Below are 19,709 nucleotides of genomic sequence, written 5' to 3' on the forward strand. Positions count from 1 at the left end.
CTTTGTATTCTAACAAACTTATCTTGTCAGGCAAATTTAAAACAAGAGCAACCATTTAATGACATATTAAGATTCAGTCCTTCCAGGATTTTGAGAGTTTAATGGTTCTTGAGAAAAAAATGGCATTTGCAAATGGTATTTGCAAAACAAAAAACAAGAAATTAAGCAAATAATTTTTTTAGTTTTGAGAAAAGCCAGCAAAAAATCAGTAATTTTATACCACAAGTAAAAATCTTATTGACAAAAAAGGTTATGAAAAATCCTAGATTGATGGAAATTTATGGAGTATGGTTCAGTCTCAGATCTTTGTACTTTGCCATTATATTTTAAAGCACTATAAGTTTTACCCATTTGTCACTAGGTTGTACCCATTATTCTGAATGGCAATCTATACTGCTCAGTGAGCGCCGTCTTTCGGATGAGATGTAAACCGAGTACCTGAATCTCTGTGGTTGTTAAAAATCCAAGGATGTACTTTGAAAAGAGTAGGGGTTTAACCCCGGTATCTTGGCCAAATTTGCCCACTGGCCTCTGTCCATCATGGCCTCTTAACCATCCCATATCATAATTGGCTTCATCACTCTGTCTCCTCTCCACCAATCAGCTGGTCTGGAGCAATTTGGCTGCCGTCGCGTCATCCAGGTGGATGCTGCACACTGGTGGTGGATAAGGAGATTCCCCCAATGTGTAAAGCGCTTTGAATGTCCAGAAAATCGCTATATAGATGTAAGGAATTTAACAGAAATTTTTTTTCCAACACATTTCTAAACATAATAGTTGGGGACATTTTGCCAGAAATGTACACTATCTGTCCTTGAAATAAAAATATAAAAAAAGTCAATAAAAAGTATTTCATGCCAGAACATTTCTAATGTTGGACTGGTGTTGATGTCTGTGAGTTGTTCTGTAAAGAAGTATGTCATCCATTTAGTTCTCAGATTTGTTTTCTTTATTAAAAAACACTTTACATGTTTACAAACCCTGTCATTGTTCTTGTCCTCAGCCCAATTGAACCTACAGCTTTAATAGTTTTATTATGCTATAAACTGTTATTTAAAAAAACTTCAGAAACAGCAAGTTGTTATTTACATCAGTTGATTAAAAACATCAAATTATAAACAAATTTTACAAATAAATACTATTCTACAATTGTCCCATGTTTTAGTCAGTCCTGCCACATTTGCATTAAATTTAACATAAAATGTGTGAAGTACATGTTTAGGCTATGACTTGAAAGTGACATCGTTTGATGGAGGAGAAACTGAGGTGATCAAGGATGCGCTCTATCCTTGAATTGTATGATTTTATGTTTGTTTTTGTATGATTTTTTGGTAACACTTTATTTTGATGGTCCATTTGAGTATTAGTAGACTGTCTGCTTAATATCTGTTGATACTGCTCCTTCAACAAACATTTAACTAACTGTAAGAAACTTTGCAAGTACATTTCAAGTTACACTAACCCTACAGTAACTCTAACCCCAACCCTAAACCCAACCTAACTGTTATGATTGCCAGTGGTGTTGTCTCCGCTGGCGATTTACTTCCTGTAGTTTGTTGCAATTGCCAGCCAGGTTTTCTATACGAGAGATTTCTGTTAAAAAAAACCAAACTAACTCACAGGGACCAGCCACAACTCAGCTACCACATTCAACAACAGACCAACACACCCTGAAATACAAGGACTATTTATTCAGGTGACAACAATTAGGCTAATCAACTGGATAAGGTAACAACGGGAGGAGACAATGGCTGTTTCTTAATATGCGTTCTTCTGCGTTCTTGCGTTGTCATGTTCTCATGTAACGCCATCATCGATCGCCAAAGTTCAGTTCCAAAACTCAAGACTGCAGGAACGGAGGATGTGTGAAAGCTCCTGGATGTGTTCTTGATATCGAGGATGCATCGATGCAGACTTTAGCGCAAAACTCGCTCGAGAAGTCCCAGAAGTCATTGCGGCTGAATAAAGGAGGTGGAAAGTGCAGCATTTTATATAGATTTATTATCAAAGTTCAGAGGTATTATTTACTTGTCTCAGGAGTTTCCCTAAACGAGACGGTGAAAGTAAAAAAGAAGATGTGAATAAAGGCATAAACACATTAATGGTGTTTGTTAGCTGAAATTCCTATTAAAATCTGTTATTTCTATTGTGCGACGTATATTTATAAGGTCTTTATATTTATAACTCCCTCTGTTTATTTTTTCCTCAATTTCTGTTTAACGGAGATATTTTTTTTTAACACATTTCTAAACATAATAGTTTTAATAACTCTTTTATAATAACTGATTTCTTTTATCTTTGCCATGATGACAGTAAATTCTATTTTACTAGATTTTTCAAGACACTTCTACGAAGTGACATTTAAAGGCTTAACTAGGTTAATTAGGTTAGCTAGGCAGGCTAGGATAATTAGGCAAATTATTGTATGATGATGGTTTGTTCTGTAGACTATCAAAAATATATAGCTTAAAGAGGCTTATAATTTTGACCTTAAAAAAAATTTAAAACTGCTTTTATTTTAGCCGAAATAAAACAAATAAGACTTTCTCTAGCAGAAAAAATATTATCAGACAATCTGTGATTATTTTATACATATAAAACAATAAATCATTGCATGAATGCTGTAATGTTTAAATAATTTTCCATTAAAAACACGTAAAGGTCATGTGACCATCAGGAAGAGCAAGGTAAGGACGTGGCATCTCATTTCTCACAGGACGTGTTCTCTGTTCTCCTAAATTCATGCTTCCTTGGTAACTTGGCAAGACCCGTCTCCACAACTCCATACTCTGCGTTCTTGGAATTGAGAAACAGCCAAGGACTCACCAGGGCAACTAACAGGGGTAACCCTTACAATTAACATGGGTGTGGCACAAGAGGAAAACAGCAAGGAGTAACAGACAAAACAAAACAGGGTCAGACACATACTGGGCTGGTACTGTAACACTAACGGTCTACTCATAATCCAATGAGAATTAATTGACCCGTAGATGCAATGTAACTTAAATTTAACATACGGACCATCAAAATAAGGAGTGATTTTTTTGAGGAGGACAAGCTTAAAGATCAGGCTCTGTTACATTTTTTAAAAAGTGAAAATGTACATTTCTGGTAGAATGTCCCGTTTATTCTGTAGGCAACTGAAAAAATGCTTAAGGGAGCTAATAATGTTGACCTTACAATGGTTTGAAAAAACAAAAAACTGCTTTTATTCTAGTCGAAATAAAAATAATAAGACTTTTTTCCAGAAGAAAAAATATTATAGGAAATAGTGTGAAAAATTTGGAAAATATTTGAAAAAGAATACGTCTAATACGTTTGACTTCAACTTCACATATACATTTTCTTCTCAGTTAGCTTTCACTTTTTAACTATCATAGCCGATCTATTTTATGACCTTATATTTTTGTTTGTAAGAAATTTTGGACCTTAGTTAACATTCTGCATGACTCGGGATTTAAAATTGTATTTAATTTAAATGCTTATCAATCCCCCTGGCTATAAAGAACGTGACAAGCAAGCAAGCAGTCATTTTGTTGTGTTTATTGAAAAGGTTTTGATTGACAGCATAATTCTGTCAGGCACAGACTGATAGAGTGTAAAGAGGTTTAACAGCTCGTAAGGGGCACAACTGAAACAGAACGGAATGTTCCACAGACACAGAGACATGGGAAAATAAAACATAAAACACTGTTAGTCCACTATTCCACTCTTTTGTTAAATGAAAAGCGATGCAGATGCTGATGTTACCTCATCGCGTAAAAAACCCCAAATCTACCTGGAATGCAATGTAAGAAATATTACCGTAAAGAATATTTCATCCCTATGAACAAAAAAAAAAAAAAAGAACTATAAAATCTACTAGACATATAACAATCATTTGCAAATTTAAATCTATAACTTAATTTAATAGCTTAATTCTAATAAGAGCTGAATGGCACTATCACATAGAGCTACTGTATCACATTGAAGAAAAGAACAAATCAAAGAGAGTTGACATCAGACCAGTATTGCTCATCATCATCCAGCTGCTTTAAAAGTGCTGGGAAAACACACCATCCTTTAGAAAACTGTCTGAATGTTCATTGTAAACATTAAAGAAAACTTTCTTCAACCCCGAAAAACGCATCCCGGCTCTACCTCCATCATGAACAGCAACAAAAAAGTGAAGGGAATGCTGTCCTTTTGAATAAGACGAGGGCATGAAAGTAAAAGGATGAACAACAACAACAACAAAAAAAAAAAATCAAACATAAATACTATAGGGAATAAATAATGTAGGTTAGTGATGAGGGGGGAAAGGACCAGCAACATTGTTTGATATGTCTAAAACAATGCAAGGTGGCTGTCAGTAGTAGAGCGGAGGATGAGGAGGCGAGCCAGAGGTTACAGGTTGTACAAACAATTAAAAAGAAAAAAGTAAAAGAGGAAGCTGAGAGCGATCGCTTGCCCTGCCCTGCCATCTCACACCAAACAGTAAATCAATAACTCATAATGGACAAACACTCGATAAACATGATGTCCCTCAGCTGGAAGAAGAAAATACAGAACAATGTCATTCAAATCTGAAGTACCCAATCTGAAAATGAAAGGAATAGTTCGACAAAAAAATGTATTTACTCAATTCCTTAAGTTCTTTTCCAAACGAATTTTAAAAACTGGTGACTACTGACTGTAGGAAAAAACTAACAAATTAACTAAGGGAAGTCAATGACTACCTGTTTTTAAACATTGAGAATTCAGAATTTCATCCACTGTGTTCAAAAGAGGAAGGAAACAAGCGGAGGGTGAGTAAATGGTGGTATTTTTTGGGTAAACTATCCCTTTCAGGTGGTTGCACACTGGATGAAAAGAACAGCACAATGTCTTTAAATTTCGTACAGTTGAGCTGTGTCCAAATTCAAACATTTCACTGCTACAGTATGCTGCAATAAAAGCAGTACAGCAGGTCCAACTTCGTGATATTTTACAAACAGTACAGCAGGAACAATAAGAATAGATTTTTAACAATATTAGCCAATCTGACAGCAGAAGGTCTGGACTCCTTCATACTTTTGTTGGAAAAAAAACAACCGAGTTGATTGAGGTTGATTGACTGATATGTAAAGCTTCCAGTCACAGTTTGTTTATTTAAGTACATTATTTAGTACACTGAGTTTACAAATGTACATTGATGTCGATACATGCTAAACCAGCCTGTAAAACAATTTGAGGAACTTTGAAAAGTCCATGCCACAAACTACACATACTTTTAAAGACCCTGTATTTAGTTAATCATGATAACTACATTTCACAGTTGTAAACCACTGGATGTGTTTTTCCAAATTAAGTTTTGCTGTGTCTGAAAGCTTAAGCTGTGTTTTCACTAGAGTTTGAGAATGTAAAATTTGATTGAAAGGTGTTGCAAAAAGGGACAGGATAAAACACATTGATGTGACTTTGATTAAAAGGTTGATTGCTCTATATTTAACATTTCCATACAAACAGCTCATGTTTAATATACCAGCTAACAATTTTGTGTTTAAACCAAGACAGCTTGGCTAAAACAACATAACTATCTTATAGACATTTAAGAATAGCCCAAAACTAGACTAGTCGTCAAATAGGCAGACTGGACAGACTTTATATGTGTAGTCATTAATTTCTGTTTATTTGATGACTAGTCTAGTTTTGGCCTAGTTTATTAGATTTTCACTGACAGCTCAAATTTAGCCTTGTTTTAGCCAAGACGACTATGTTTAGATGTCTATTAGACATCTATTAGATATCTTTTAAAAACAAAAAATGCTTGCCGGGTCTCTATTGGTCTCATGTGTCCGCAAGTGAACTTGAACTTTGAACCGCAGCAACATGCAAAACTCGTTGCGTTTTCAGTCTCACACATTTGCACATTTATGAATGGAAGTCAATAGGGCCAAAGTACAGTGACTTGTTGCCTCGCTGCCCTATTAGGCAGTGAAATTAGGGTCAGCATTTGTGCATGAAGGCACATTGTAAAACTGATTTCAGACAGATTTCTGAGGCAGCAAAACAATTTAATCATGTACAACAAGATGAAGAGAACGCTGGTGATAACAGAGAAATTTTTGCTTCCTACAGTGTTAACTTCTTGCTAGAAATGCCTTCAAGTGTGAAAAATGGCCACGCCATGTTGTATACACCGTGTTTATTTTTCAGCTCAACTGTCAGAAATGGGACGCTCAAGATATGGAATATGTGGAAGATGTGGGATATGGAGTGAAGGACACATCTATACTGCCTTCAAAATTCGATCACAATTTAGATTCAGACATGCTTTGATGCCTTCCTGCCTTGGAATTTCAATTTCAATTTTAATTTAAAGCTCTCAGGCACAGCTTTTGTTTCCAGATGGGCTGTTAAAAAAAATCATGACACACGCAACATCTGGGCAGCATCCTGAAATTGCACACTCAATCGAGCAGGTACTTGTTCTGAATAAATAACTACTACACAAGTACTTAAAAAGTATATGCTACATATTATGAATGTGTGTAGTATAATACATTAGCCATGTTTGCCTACTTTTTGAATTCAGACATCACTCTTTTGTCACACTTGGCTCTCATTTAGTCTTCTAAGTGGATCCCCAAATGATATAATCAACACAACATCTCTTCCTTCAGGGAATGAGGGTTTACATGTGTAACGTTTTTCACCTACTATATATGTATTAGTATGCAATTTCAGATTTCTTTTTGCTGATTTAATTAGGTTGATATCATTTACAAACAAAGCTGTACGTTTTTTCGAACACCAAACTTCAAACTCTTCAAAACCACTTTCAATCAATTAATATGTTTAGTAATCGGATTATGAGCATCGGATGAACTGATTTTAGACTGACCATGACCATGTGTCTCTCATCCAGTGTGCTACCGCTCTTAATGAATCAAAGTGCCTTACAAATATTTACGTTCTTGCTTTTAAGAAAAACCCTGCTTAAACCTTTACTGAAGTGGCTGTACATTCAAACATGTTGCAAGCCGCTCAACTACCTCCCAGGCACTTAACAAGTACAAAAAAATTCAATGGTTTGCAGGAGGAGGGAGCCACCTGTACAGTCACCTCCCATCAAATCTACAGTTTTCGTAGTTTAGCAGCAAGCGAATCATCCTCTTTTTTTCCCCCCTATTATATATTATTGCCAGCTTTCCGCTTGAATGCAATTGTCTGAGGACACCCTGAGACACGACCAAGCTATCCCATGATGCTTCACTTCGATTCGCAGGGCCAGAGACACTCATCTGACAACCATGCATGCTAGAGTTGAATAGCAATAACGGTTCTGTACTCATTAACATAAAACTCAGAGCAGAGAGAAAGATTTTGGCACTTTGCAAACATACCGACCCGGAGGATTACCTCAAAGTGTTATTATACATATTCATTAGCAAAAAGAGCAAATAAGAGCGACAAATTTGTAATATGGTTTCACCATATAATCTATAAACGCTATGTTAGGTTTCACCCTCATAGCACTCCTTCATATAATGTTAAATAAAAAGACCACAGCGCTCGTCTTTGGAGAAAACAAGCAGTTTTTTTAAAGAAATACTATGGTGAACTGTCATGCATGGAAGCCCAAATATGGAAAATGACTATTTTTATTATACAAAAGTGCTTTAAATGTGAGTCTGCAGTTTTCTCCTTGCGCAGAAGCACTTGTGGTCCTTTTATGATTAGATTCAATACTGAGATACAGCAAATAGTACCTGTTTCATGCATTCAGATTAGAAAATTTCATTAAACTCTGCTACTATCGCCAATTAGTTTCGCATACATTCTTGTCACTGTAAACTAATGGAACAAAAAAGAAAGAAAAGAAAGCAAAAATAAAATACAACCCACTGGTTGTGATCTTGCACTTCTGTGGTAAATAACTTACAAAAATTTGAAAGAAAAGAAAACAACCCTTGTTTACAGTACCAAAACCCGCCTCTAATTTTAGACCCCCTTAAAAACCTTAAGTCTATAAATAGCTTTACAAATATACATGTTAATTCAAATAAAACTTTTGTTTTGCTTTTTTTAAGATTAAATGTTTACATGATCTCAACAGTGTATGATCACTTGCTTTAAAAATGTCGCCTTTCTTCTCTTTTTTTAGTACACTGCTACCGACTGCAATATGATACATATTTATATCTATATATTTACAATAAAAACTTTAAGATACATACAAAGCACACAGTTATATATATATCTTCGAATTAAATCTCACATCTAGGAGACCTTTCTCTCTTTCCTTCTTAAAAAGAGGATCTTTGTGAGGAGTGGAGAAAAGAGACTGGCCATGGGTTTGATTCTCACTCCAGTCAGATATTGCTGTAAAATCACTTCTTGTCCACGTTCGACAGGACGACTCTTATCAGAACTGTGTTGTCACACAGTGTTGATCCATTCTTTTAGTTCAGCGATTTGTCTGTTTCTTTCTGTTTTTTTTTGGTAGGCACGGAATGGTTTGACCCTTCTTACTGTGGAAAAACAAAACTGGCCGAATACAAAAATAGGAATTCTCTTTTCAAAGACAAAAAGCTGAATAATGATTTGGAAGAAAAGCAGGTGCTGAATTAGAGGAGCGTAATCCGTCCTTCAAACCTGCGAACAGCTGGAAGTCGGAAGCTTTCATGAGATCCACACTGCGCTTCTCTGCCACATGCTGGTCCAGTGCAGCCAAACCCTAAAGCTCCCTGTTTTTTTGTTTTCTTTATGTTCGTATGACCCCATTGCTGTGGTGGTGTTTAGGGAGGCAGGGCTCCTCAGGTAAGGGGTCGTGGGCAAACACAGAGTCATCGCCGGAGGAACAGGTGCTGTTGGAGTCCGGACAGGTCGGTGAATACTGCTCGAACGGTACAGAGAGGTCCAGGTACTCCTAAAATATTAAACGCAGGATTTGTCAGGATTGGCTGTAGGAGTTGAGTGTGAAAGGTTTAAGGTGTTTGGTTTGATGCACCAGAGCTCTTACGTCAGTGGAGGTCATGGAAAGAACCCTGTCGTGGTCCTCCACCAGCTGTCTGAACGTCGGTCTTTGTGAAGGAACAGCATGCCAACATTCTCGCATGATCATGTACCTGCACAGATCACATCATACAAAACAAAGCATTAACATTGTGCTTTTTTGTATTAACAATGGAACTGTCAGAATGGCCAGAATCTAATTTTATTTACATATTTTTTTTACATATTTACATCACATTTACATTTGAAGCTTCTATTGAGATTTTAAGTGAAGTTTATTTATAAACTAATTTCGAGAGGATCACATGCTTATGACTGCTTGCAGCTGGTCCCGCATTATTCAATTTATAATTCACCAATCAGACGGTTGCTAAGCCACTATAATAACCCTAAGTTCCATATAACAGCCATCTTCGTTTTGAAGAATCCCCCCTTCCACCCCTACTCCTCTTCCTTTCCTAGATGGGTGGCATGGTGGCCCACTGTTGCCTCACAGCAAAAACGTCACTGGTTCTAGTCCTTACCAGGCCAGCCGATGTTTCTGTGCAGAGTTTACACGTTCTCCCCGTGCTCACTTGGGTTTCCCCTGGGTTCCCCGGTGTCCTCCCACCGCCCAAAAACATGGAACTTAATTTAATTGACTAATCCAAATTGGCACCATAGACATGCTCCTAGTAATCCTAGTCTGTTCATTAGCTACTACAGCAGGGGAGTTTCGAGATCTACCTGAGCTCAAACATGTATGAAGTAAAGTTATGTTTGTTTGCTATTAGAAAGTTATTTTTTTGTTTGCAGAAAGTTGCTGGGCAGCAAAGGAAAGCATATTCAAAGACACTGGGAAAGTAGCAGATAATGAAATAGATATGGTCAATTTGGCAGAAAATAATTCTTTTCATCCATTCATTTTCTTTTCAGCTTAGTCCCTTTATTAGTCAGGGGTTGCCACGGTGGAATGAACCGCCAACTTATCCATTCATTCATTTTCTTTTCGGCTTAGTCCCTTTTTTAATCTGGGGTTGCCACAGCAGAATGAACCACTAACTTATCCAGCATTTGTTTTTGTCATATGGTTTTTCATATAAATGTCAACTTTTAAATGTAAATTAGAGCCCTAAAAATTTGCCTTAATTTCTTATGTCTTGAATTAGGCACTCTTTTTTTCCAAACATTTCCTTGTAGCTTTGTAGTTTTTATTTAGGAGAAAACCATAACGAGCCCTTAAAAGCCACAATAAACAAGCAAAAAAGTGTGAAAACCACAACAGACAAGCAAACAAGTGTGATGTCATGTTGAACCAAACAAGTTCAAAATTAAATTAGTTTAAAGTTAGTACAGCTTGACAAAACACCTTTGAACTCACACTAGTCCATGATGATTATGTGATAGGTGGCTCTGAATTTTTTATACTTGGAAATTCTCTCTCTTCAATTATTCTCTTGAATGTGTTGAGTCTGACATCCATAAACAAAACAAATCAACACTAAAAAGCTGCTTAATATTAGAAATTGAGGCATAATTCTAATCGAAAGCAATGCTGACAGTTTTTTTAGGTTTAATATTTGAGGTTTTCTTACTTGAATTGGATCATTTGACTTATTTCAAACCAGTTTTATTTATTTTTTGTTCTGTTGAACACAAAAGAAAGTATTTTGAAGAATGTTGGAAACTGGTAAATATTAACATCCATAATAGGAAAACCTAAAGTTCTTCAATATGTCAATCTTCAACACAAACAAACAAACAAACAAACAAACAAACAAACAAATAAACAAACAAACAAACAAACAAACGATTTGGAAAAAGTCAAAGGTGAGTAAATGATGAGAGAATCTTCATTTTTGTTTGGGCTATCCATTATAAGCAATTTACTGTACTGAACATCTTATAGGGCGACACAGTGGCTCAGTGGTTAGCACTTTCGCCTCACAGCAAGAAGGTGTCTGGTTTGAGTCCCGGCTGGGACTGTTGGCATTTCTGTGTGGAGTTTGCATGTTCTCCCAGTGTCCGCGTGGGTTTTCTTCGGGTGTTCTGGTTTCCTCCACAACTCCAGACATGTGATATAGATGAATTAAACAAACTAAGTTGTTTGTAGTGTATGTTTGTGAAAAGAATGAGTGTGTATGGATGTTTCCCAGTACTGGAATGCAGCTGGAAAGGCATCCGCTGTGTAAAACATCTGTTGGTAATTTGGCGGTTCATTCCGCTGTGGTGACCCCTGATGAGTAAAGGGACTAAGTTGAAGTAAAATTTGAGATTTTATAAGAATTAAATATAAGAATTAACTTCTTATATAATAAAAGCATGGAAAGCTTGACTGGAGAGCTAAAATGCTAGTGATCCACCCTACATTGCAAAAATACTTCATGAGATGAATTAAAACATGAGGTGTTTTTTTAAAGATGAATAACAAGCGTACAGTTCATGAGTGCAGTTGGCCGGTTTGTCCATTCGATGGCCTTCCTTCAGCAGTTTAAAGAGCTCCTCCACTGGGATACCTGGATACGGGGATCCACCAAGAGTGAAAATCTCCCACAACAACACACCATAAGACCACCTGAGAAGACAAAAGAGCAAATATAAGACAAAAGTCACATGGTATACAACACACGGTATATTCACTGACCAAATCAAGCATCTAAACACTTGTTATTTGACGGTTGCTTTTAAAAAAGTGGCATTAACAATACTCTCACTATCTGTGGGTCTCTCTGGGGTGTAGATATTTGGCAGATATGTGAGAGAGGAGTTTTTTTCTGTTCTCACTGAGGCTGTATGTCTGTGATATGAGATGCGAGTCTATTAAACTACAGCAAGTGTGTGCGCGCACATATGTGTATGTGGGTGTGTGTTATCACAAGCTGGTCTGTTAACTCAGGGCTCTTTTGTTTTGGCCCCATTCCTCCCACGCCACCACTGAGCAGTGCTAATCAAATTAGCCACGCTAAGAGACAACAGGAGCTATGGGCCAGCTAATGCTAGCCAGCCAAACACACACACACACATGGTGAGTTAGAAGCCTTATGGGGGCCAAATAATTGGCTCGTCATTATATCACTATCCGTTCATTAGCTTTACGTTGGAGTCAAATCTCATTTACACCCATCAGTGTGGCACTAGCACAACACGCACACACATAGAGCAGACTGAGCTTTGCGAAGGGCTTGCTGCTCATATATCATCGTGTAAGTAGAGCCTATAGGCAGAGGCGGATGATATTATTTGATTACCGCTGTCTCAGTCCAGCTGTGATTAAAGAGTATTTAGACATATTGGAAAGTGCAGCTCCGGGTACCAGTCTGAGTGTGATGAATGGGAGTTCATTCAGCTGGGAGTCTGTGTGCGATGTACTAACATACTAATCAAAACCTGCTGTACAAGTACACTCTAGTCTGCTGGCACATATACACATATGGTAGTGTTCAAAAGTTTGGGACTGGTAAAGTTTTTGTTTTTTTTAAAAAAGACATTAACACACCTATGCATTAAGATTGCATTAAACTCACAAAAGTGAGAATAAAGACATGTATAATGTAAAAAAAAAGCTGAAGACTTCAACTTTCTATTCAAAAAAATGAATCAGTTTCAATAAAGGCAGCACTGTTTTTAAAATTAATCATAAGAAATGTCTCTTGAGTCGTATATATATGCATATAATTGTGTTTTATGAAGAATCATGTGAGATTGGAGACTGGAAAAAATGACTACTAATACATTTTAAAAGGCATTAAATCAGAAAATTAGTCATTTTTAAATTTTGTAATAATATTTTTTATTGTTGTAACTGATTTTTTTTTTTATCAAGTGAACAGCCTTTAAGTTCACAAAAAATCCTAATGACTATGACAAACTTCATTACAACAATCTTACATTACACATAATTGTACACTCTCGGAAAAAAGGTACACATGGTACAAATAAGGTTGTAAAATTTGTAAAAATTGTACCTTATATGGTACATAATAGACCTCTTATGATACAGTTCTGTGCCTTTTATGGTATAACTGAAATGAAGGTACACAATTGCTCTCATTTAAAAGATACAAAAGTGTTGTACAACTCCTTCTTTGTTACAATATCTATGAAAATAAACATGACTAAAAAGAGAAAGTGATTTTATGAGTAATTTCCATATTAAAATATGAATCATCATTTAAAAGTATATAAAGAAACTTATAAACACTAATTATTAAGTTCTCTATTACAATAATACAAGCAACTGGTAAAACATGCCGCTATAGGTATTGTAAACTAAACATTTAAGGCATTTTAAATAAATGCTTGGTAAGCAGAGTGTCTTGTCACTGTGTCACCTTTATGGATCAGATTTGTACCATTGATGAAGGTACAGTATTGTATCTGCAGGTTTTAAAAATCAAAAGGTACATTTTGGTTTCCCATGGTACAAATCATGTCCTTAAGGGTACAAACTGCAATGGTACAAATTTGTTTCTTTGTCTTAAGGTACGATTCTGTCCCAGGTACAGGTCCTGCCCCAGTGACAAAGGTTTGTACCTTCTTTGGTACAACATTTTACCATTTTTTCTGAGAGTGTGCCGTTAAGTGTTCAGTTGGAGTCAGGAAAGATTTAAAGTTTGATAAATTTCCGCTAAAGAAATGGAGTTAACTTGCTAACAAATTAAAAGTTTGGCAGCAGGACCACAACTCACTTTGCCTTTCCCATTTCCTTGCTTCTCATTAACAATCCTTATAACCCTCTCTTTCCTCCTAGGTTGAATCGGGAGGTAACTCTTGTAACTGTTACCTTACCACCTCTTTTCATCCCTTCAATAAAGTCTAGCTCTTGCTTGCTTCATTTAAAATCTTTTTGTTTTTTTTAATGGATTTTTGTACGTTTCATGGCTGATTAGAATTTGCATTGTATGTAGATTTTGTTGAATATTTTTTTTGTGATTTTTGTTTTCTGCTAGCCATCTTGACCAGGATTCCCTGGCAGAAGAGATATTGCATCTCAGGAAGACATTTCGAGATGGATGAAAAAATGACAGAAATGACAACACATGTCTTATATTATGCATGTATGCATTTCTGTTGCTTCTTTCATCTTTTTTACATTTTTATTTTATTTTAGGTTTTCTTTGATGTTGTTTTCCTTTTTCTGAAAATCACTTTGGTTCCACTTGTGGTGTTAAAAGTGCTTGATAAAAAAAATTGTGTTGAGTTGATGTATTGTTTTCGAATGTTTCGCCTTTTCTATAGCTGGCATAAATACTGTATAACGGCAGCATTCACTGTGAAATTATGTATGGCATGCATTACCATTTAAGTAGGTAGACTTTATACTCTATATAAACACTATAAAAATATTTGTAAATTGACCATTTTCCATATTTTGAGATTCATGTTTTTTCTTCAATTATATAGGCTTTTAAATTGCATAATGGGACCTTGATCTTTTCAACAACTTTTAACCTTAAAAAGTTAGAAAAACTGACTTTTATGAACATTTTTATTAGTTTGAAGTGGTATATTGTTGGTGTTGCTGCAAAAACCTGGTAATAAGCTGCCAGTAGATTTTCTGTTATTTTACAAACTTGTCAATAAAAGTCAAAAATGTCAATAAAAATGTCAATAAAAGTCTTTTTATTAAACTGCAACTTATCAACATCAAAAGTTGACAGAGCAGAGATCAACATCCCATAATGCAATTCACAACCGTATATAAATGGAAAACACAAAATACGGATACTGTTCATTAAGAGATGTTTTACATTGTATAGTACTGTATATATCTTCCCTATTTCTAATTCACAAACTTTTATCATTGTTAATTACAGCCAATAAAGACATCATAGCACACAGATGCGCTTGCTTGCTTTATCTACCAGTTGTCAGACATTAATCTCATTAGATTTGAATCAGGGTTTGATTTACATATCTCCAAGCCCAGGAAACACGGGCACACTCTTTTGAATGGCTTTGATGCTATCGTTGCAGAGTTATGATGTTCCCTAGCATTCCTTTACCGCTTGATGAACTTTGATGAACAGATGGCATAAAGTGATGGATGGAAACAAACAAGAGGTATGCACGGTAATGTAAACTCACACATCGCTCTGGTGCGTGTAGACGCGATCGAACAGTGCTTCTGGTGCCATCCATTTGACGGGCAGACGACCCTGAAAGGACACAGATCAGTCAGAACAACAGCGGTGCTGACCCAGCAAGACATACAGACGCCCAGCGGACATCAACAGGCCTGCAGCTTAATCTCCTACTGTCCAATCTAATACAAATACACTCCAGTAGCCCCATCGGTCCTACTCCCCAATGCACTCTAATCTCCAACTGTCCCATCCAATATCCAAATACTTCACCGACCGCACCCCACATCTAAAACCTGCTGTCACAACACTGCACATCTTTATTCAATGCATGCCATCTATTCTGTCTATGTGAGGGAATATAGTTTGATCTTGCTACAAGCTATTATAAATAAGGAGTTATGGGAATTATTCGAACATAATGCACATCCTGAGGTAGTGGTTCAGCCACAATGATTTAGATTACATTTTATGGAAAGAAGATTTTTTAACTAGGTTAATTAGGTCAACTAGGCTGGTTAGGATAATTAGGTAAGTTATTGTATAACCATGGTTTATTCTGTAGACTATCGAAAAAAAAACATAGCTTAAAGTGGCTAATAATTTTGACCTTAAAATGGTTTTTAAAAAACTAAAAACTGCTTTTATTCTAGCCGAAATAAAACAAATAAGACTTTCTCCAGAAGAAAAAATATTATCAGACATACTGTGAAAATTTCCTTGCTCTGTTATACATAATTTGGAAAATTTTTTAAAAAGAAAAAAAAAATCAAAGAGGGGCTAATAATTCTGACTTCATGACTTTACACAGAAACAGCAACGTGTGCAAACACTGTAGGACTTTTTTTGTTTACATGCCTGCTGGGTGTTTTAAGTTGAGGTGCTATTTGTTTTTATATACGATTATTTTTTACGATTGTCCAAAAGTGAAGAATTTATGTTATTTATTGCTTGATTGTTCAAACTACCTCACAGAACTGCTCTGTTTGTTAACAGTTGAGTTGTTGAATGTTAAAATAAGGTGAATTACATAAAAAAAATAAGGAAAATCCTGGATCTGTTCCTTCGCTCTTCTTTATTCTTTTATTTATGTATTGTAGAAGTATCGGATTGGGTTTCGATATCATTGGATACTCAAACTTAAACTCGGACTCGAGGGCAAAAAAACCTGATCGGGACAACCCTACTTTATATGCAAAAAGTCCTTATTTAGTCAAGAGGTACAATTTTATTTTTAGCCAAAAATAGCTACTGATCTTGTTTTAAGAATACAATAATATTTAAGATCAGATTGTGTAAGATTAATATGATTGTTTTAAAAATATATATATTTTTTTAGTAAAAGCTTAAAGTTATTTATGTTACCTGCAAATTTAGCTTAATATAAGTCCAGCCTTGTATTATAAGACTTTATTTTAGCTGTAATAACTTGCTGATTAATGTTTGGCCTGTTAAAAAATGCTTAATCACACTTATACTTGTTATTTGTGACAAAATTTACTGTTATGTTTTGTTGCAGTAAAATTCAGTAATTTAAGAAGCAACAAGTAATAATTTGCATTAAATCTACTGAACCAAAAAATGCCTTAATTCATTCAATAATTTTATTTTAAGTTGAAATGCTTTGGCTCATTTTAAGAGGGAACATATAACAACAATTGTATATATTTAACAACAATTTGTACGAATGCTGTAAGTTTCTATGTATTTTAAAGCTTGTATATATTATATCATGTTATATTTTAGGTGATCATTCTAACAGCCCAGAGACTGCAGATGAAAATGGCATTTTGGCTAATTCTGGCACATCTTACATTTTTTGTGTTATTAATGTGCATCGTCCCTGCCTAAACCTGAAAATAAATAAAATAAAATAAATTACATTTCTTAAACTATGAGGATTTCTCCTGTTTAGTAACTCTAGTTTTAAGACATTTTCACACAAAAAAGAAAAAAAAAAAACAGTTTAAAAAGAAAGCTAGTTTTCAGATAATTAGACTTCAGATGCACTGCTGGGATAAGTGTTATTGTACTTATTTTAAAGGGCACCTATGATTAAAATCAACTTTTGTAAACTGATTGGACAGAACTGTGTATAGGTACAGTATAGTGTGTCCACAGTCATATTAGAGTAATCTCTATGGCTCTGACATACACGTGGGAATGGTAGGTGGAGAGAACCAGCTCATTTGCATTAAAGGAACAGGCAACAAAAACAGCTACAATGTCCCAACAGCTGAAATTTCCCAGATTCAGAAAGGTATAATAAATAATCCGACGGGTATTTTGAGCTGAAACTTTATAGACTCATTCTGGAGAAAAAAGGGACTTATTTAAAATCTTGAAAAAGGGGTAAAGACTAAGACTTTTTTCATTAACAAAGCAAATTTTCTAATTTCAAGAAATCCTACCAATTATAATCCTCTTACTGCACTGACAAATACTTTAAATTGTTTCTAGTCTGTATCTGTATCTGAATCTTCTCAAATCATTAATTTCTTGTATTAGATGGTTATTATTTGCAATGTTGTCAGCTTGTGGGAAAGCTGCTTGTGATGAACTTTGATTCATCATGTGACTTTCTCGTCACCAAACATTTTTTGGTGGTTGTCAGCGAGTATAAAACTGATACTAGTACTTTAATAAGTGGTATATCAAACTGATTAAAGTCATAAAAAAGTGATAGTTATCTACTCACTCTTCACTTATTTAAACATCTATCTTTGAACACAAAAGAAGATATTTTAAAGAATGTTGAAGACTTTTACATCCATACTTTAACATGTCTTTCCTATTAAGCATATCATTGGCTACCAGTTTGCAGATTATTCAAAATATCTTCTTCTGAGTAAAGCATAACAAAGAAACTAATAAAGGTTAGTTTACTACTTGAGGCATTGAGTAAATTAACATTGTGCCAATTAATGAGAATTTTACAGTGAATTTAAGTTTTTTAAGTAATTTAAATGCTGCTACCAATTATTTGACAAATTTGATCAAATGTATGATAGTTTGCCACTGATCTTAAAATTTGTTATTTAAATGTAAGTGTGGCGAGATTTCAGTATTCTCCATTTAAGTAATCTTGGCCTTAGATGCTCAAAATGAAAGTCATAATAGTTTTAGTTAGTCGATACTGAATACTATTTTCTACAATGCATGGTGTGCCAGGTAAACGTGTTGAAATCCGCACCACTATTACCAATACCCACACACTCTATTACCAATTCCTCATTCAGCTGCTTACAAATGCACCTTTAAATATTCCTGAACACTGATTTGACAGCAGCAGCCTTGACATTTAAAATACAGTGCATAACCACATCTGCTGTGCTCCAAAACACAATGCCACCCAGGAGCGCTCTTCTTCGAGCATTTTGAGATTGATAATAAGTGTTGACTTACGTTGGTGGTCTTCTTGTAGTAGTCAATGTTGTGCACATCTCTAGCCAGGCCGAAGTCTGCAATCTTCATCACGTTGTCCTCGGTAACCAGAACATTCCGGGCGGCGAGGTCCCTATGGATACACTGGCAACACAAACAAAGAGAGGGCCATCTTTTACGCTTAAGTCTGATAAATACACACATGGAAAATAATACCTGTCAGTAATATAAACTTTATAAACATCGCAAGTATCTTAAATGACTTCTGTTCAAACCAGTTTACAAACTAAGATAAGTAGACGCATTACCTTCTTTGAGGCCAGGTACTCCATACCCCTGGCGACCTGATAGGCGCAGGACACCAGGTCTTTAAATGTCAGCGTTTCGTTTGGGATCTTGCAGGTGTCGAATGAGTAGTCCATCCCAGGAGGCCTTCTGGCCCGTAAATATTCCCTAAGATTTCCTTTAGAGGCGTATTCCACCAGCACGTACAGAGGACCTGAGTGAACACAGTCAGAATACATTCAGTCAGAAAAATCAAAGGCTAACTTCAAAGCTGAATTTATATTGTGTGTCTGTGTGCTGACCGTCTTGTGTACATGCTCCCAGCAAGTTAATGATGTTCTTGTGTTTCCCAATCATCTTCATCATCTCCATTTCAGAGACAAGGTCTGACAGGTCTTTATCTGTGCCGTCATCTAAGAATTTAAAACATGAGATTTTTATTTTTATTAAAATAACAGTTTCTCTCTTGAAACATTGGAAACATGAGGGCAAAGCTGGTTGTTCTGCAGTCATTATTTCTGTCTTTAGTGTCACATTAAGTTCATATTATTGTATTTTTTGTGCATGCGTGGCACTAACAGAAGACAACACTAAGATTTTTAGTGTTAGAACATCAAAGCAATCTACACATGTATTATAATTATACATGTAATTCAACTATATATATATTAACGAATATATACAGTAGGAGAGTTTTAGTATTTGAAAGTCTTTTAATACGATGAATTTACGAATTTTAATAATATTATTTAAAAAATTTGAATTTAAAGTGTATGTTAAAGTAGTAATAGGAGCAATTGGATTTTTGTTACATTATAATTACTTATGTATTGGGAATGGTATTTTGTAAAATAAAAACATAAGTCAGTTGCTTGATATGCTGTAAAACGTGATTAGTTGACTAAAAAAGGTGAGTAAACACATGCTTTTAAATCAATTAGCTGACTTTACTTAAAAAAGTGAGTAAACCCATTGCTTTAAAATCGATTAGTTGACTAC

General features: G+C 35.4%; 1 protein-coding gene across 11 annotated transcripts in view; it reads right to left on the bottom strand.

Moving 5' to 3' along the window:
* Window positions 1-3,528: 3,528 nt before the first annotated feature.
* Window positions 3,529-19,709, bottom strand: part of fgfr3 (fibroblast growth factor receptor 3) — an 84,770-nt gene continuing 68,589 nt past the window's right edge. For all 11 annotated transcript variants that reach the window (XM_056470762.1, XM_056470761.1, XM_056470756.1 and 8 more), the window contains exons 12-18: window positions 19,013-19,123; window positions 18,734-18,924; window positions 18,447-18,569; window positions 15,046-15,116; window positions 11,396-11,533; window positions 8,987-9,092; window positions 3,529-8,893 (exon numbers count right to left, since the gene is read on the bottom strand). In XM_056470762.1, coding sequence (XP_056326737.1) covers window positions 8,729-8,893; window positions 8,987-9,092; window positions 11,396-11,533; window positions 15,046-15,116; window positions 18,447-18,569; window positions 18,734-18,924; window positions 19,013-19,123 — 905 coding nt within the window. In that variant the 3' untranslated portion in view covers window positions 3,529-8,728. The remainder of the gene's footprint in view (window positions 8,894-8,986; window positions 9,093-11,395; window positions 11,534-15,045; window positions 15,117-18,446; window positions 18,570-18,733; window positions 18,925-19,012; window positions 19,124-19,709) is intronic.

Source organism: Danio aesculapii, chromosome 13, assembly GCF_903798145.1.
Source record: "Danio aesculapii chromosome 13, fDanAes4.1, whole genome shotgun sequence".
NCBI classification, from domain to species: Eukaryota; Metazoa; Chordata; class Actinopteri; order Cypriniformes; family Danionidae; genus Danio; species Danio aesculapii.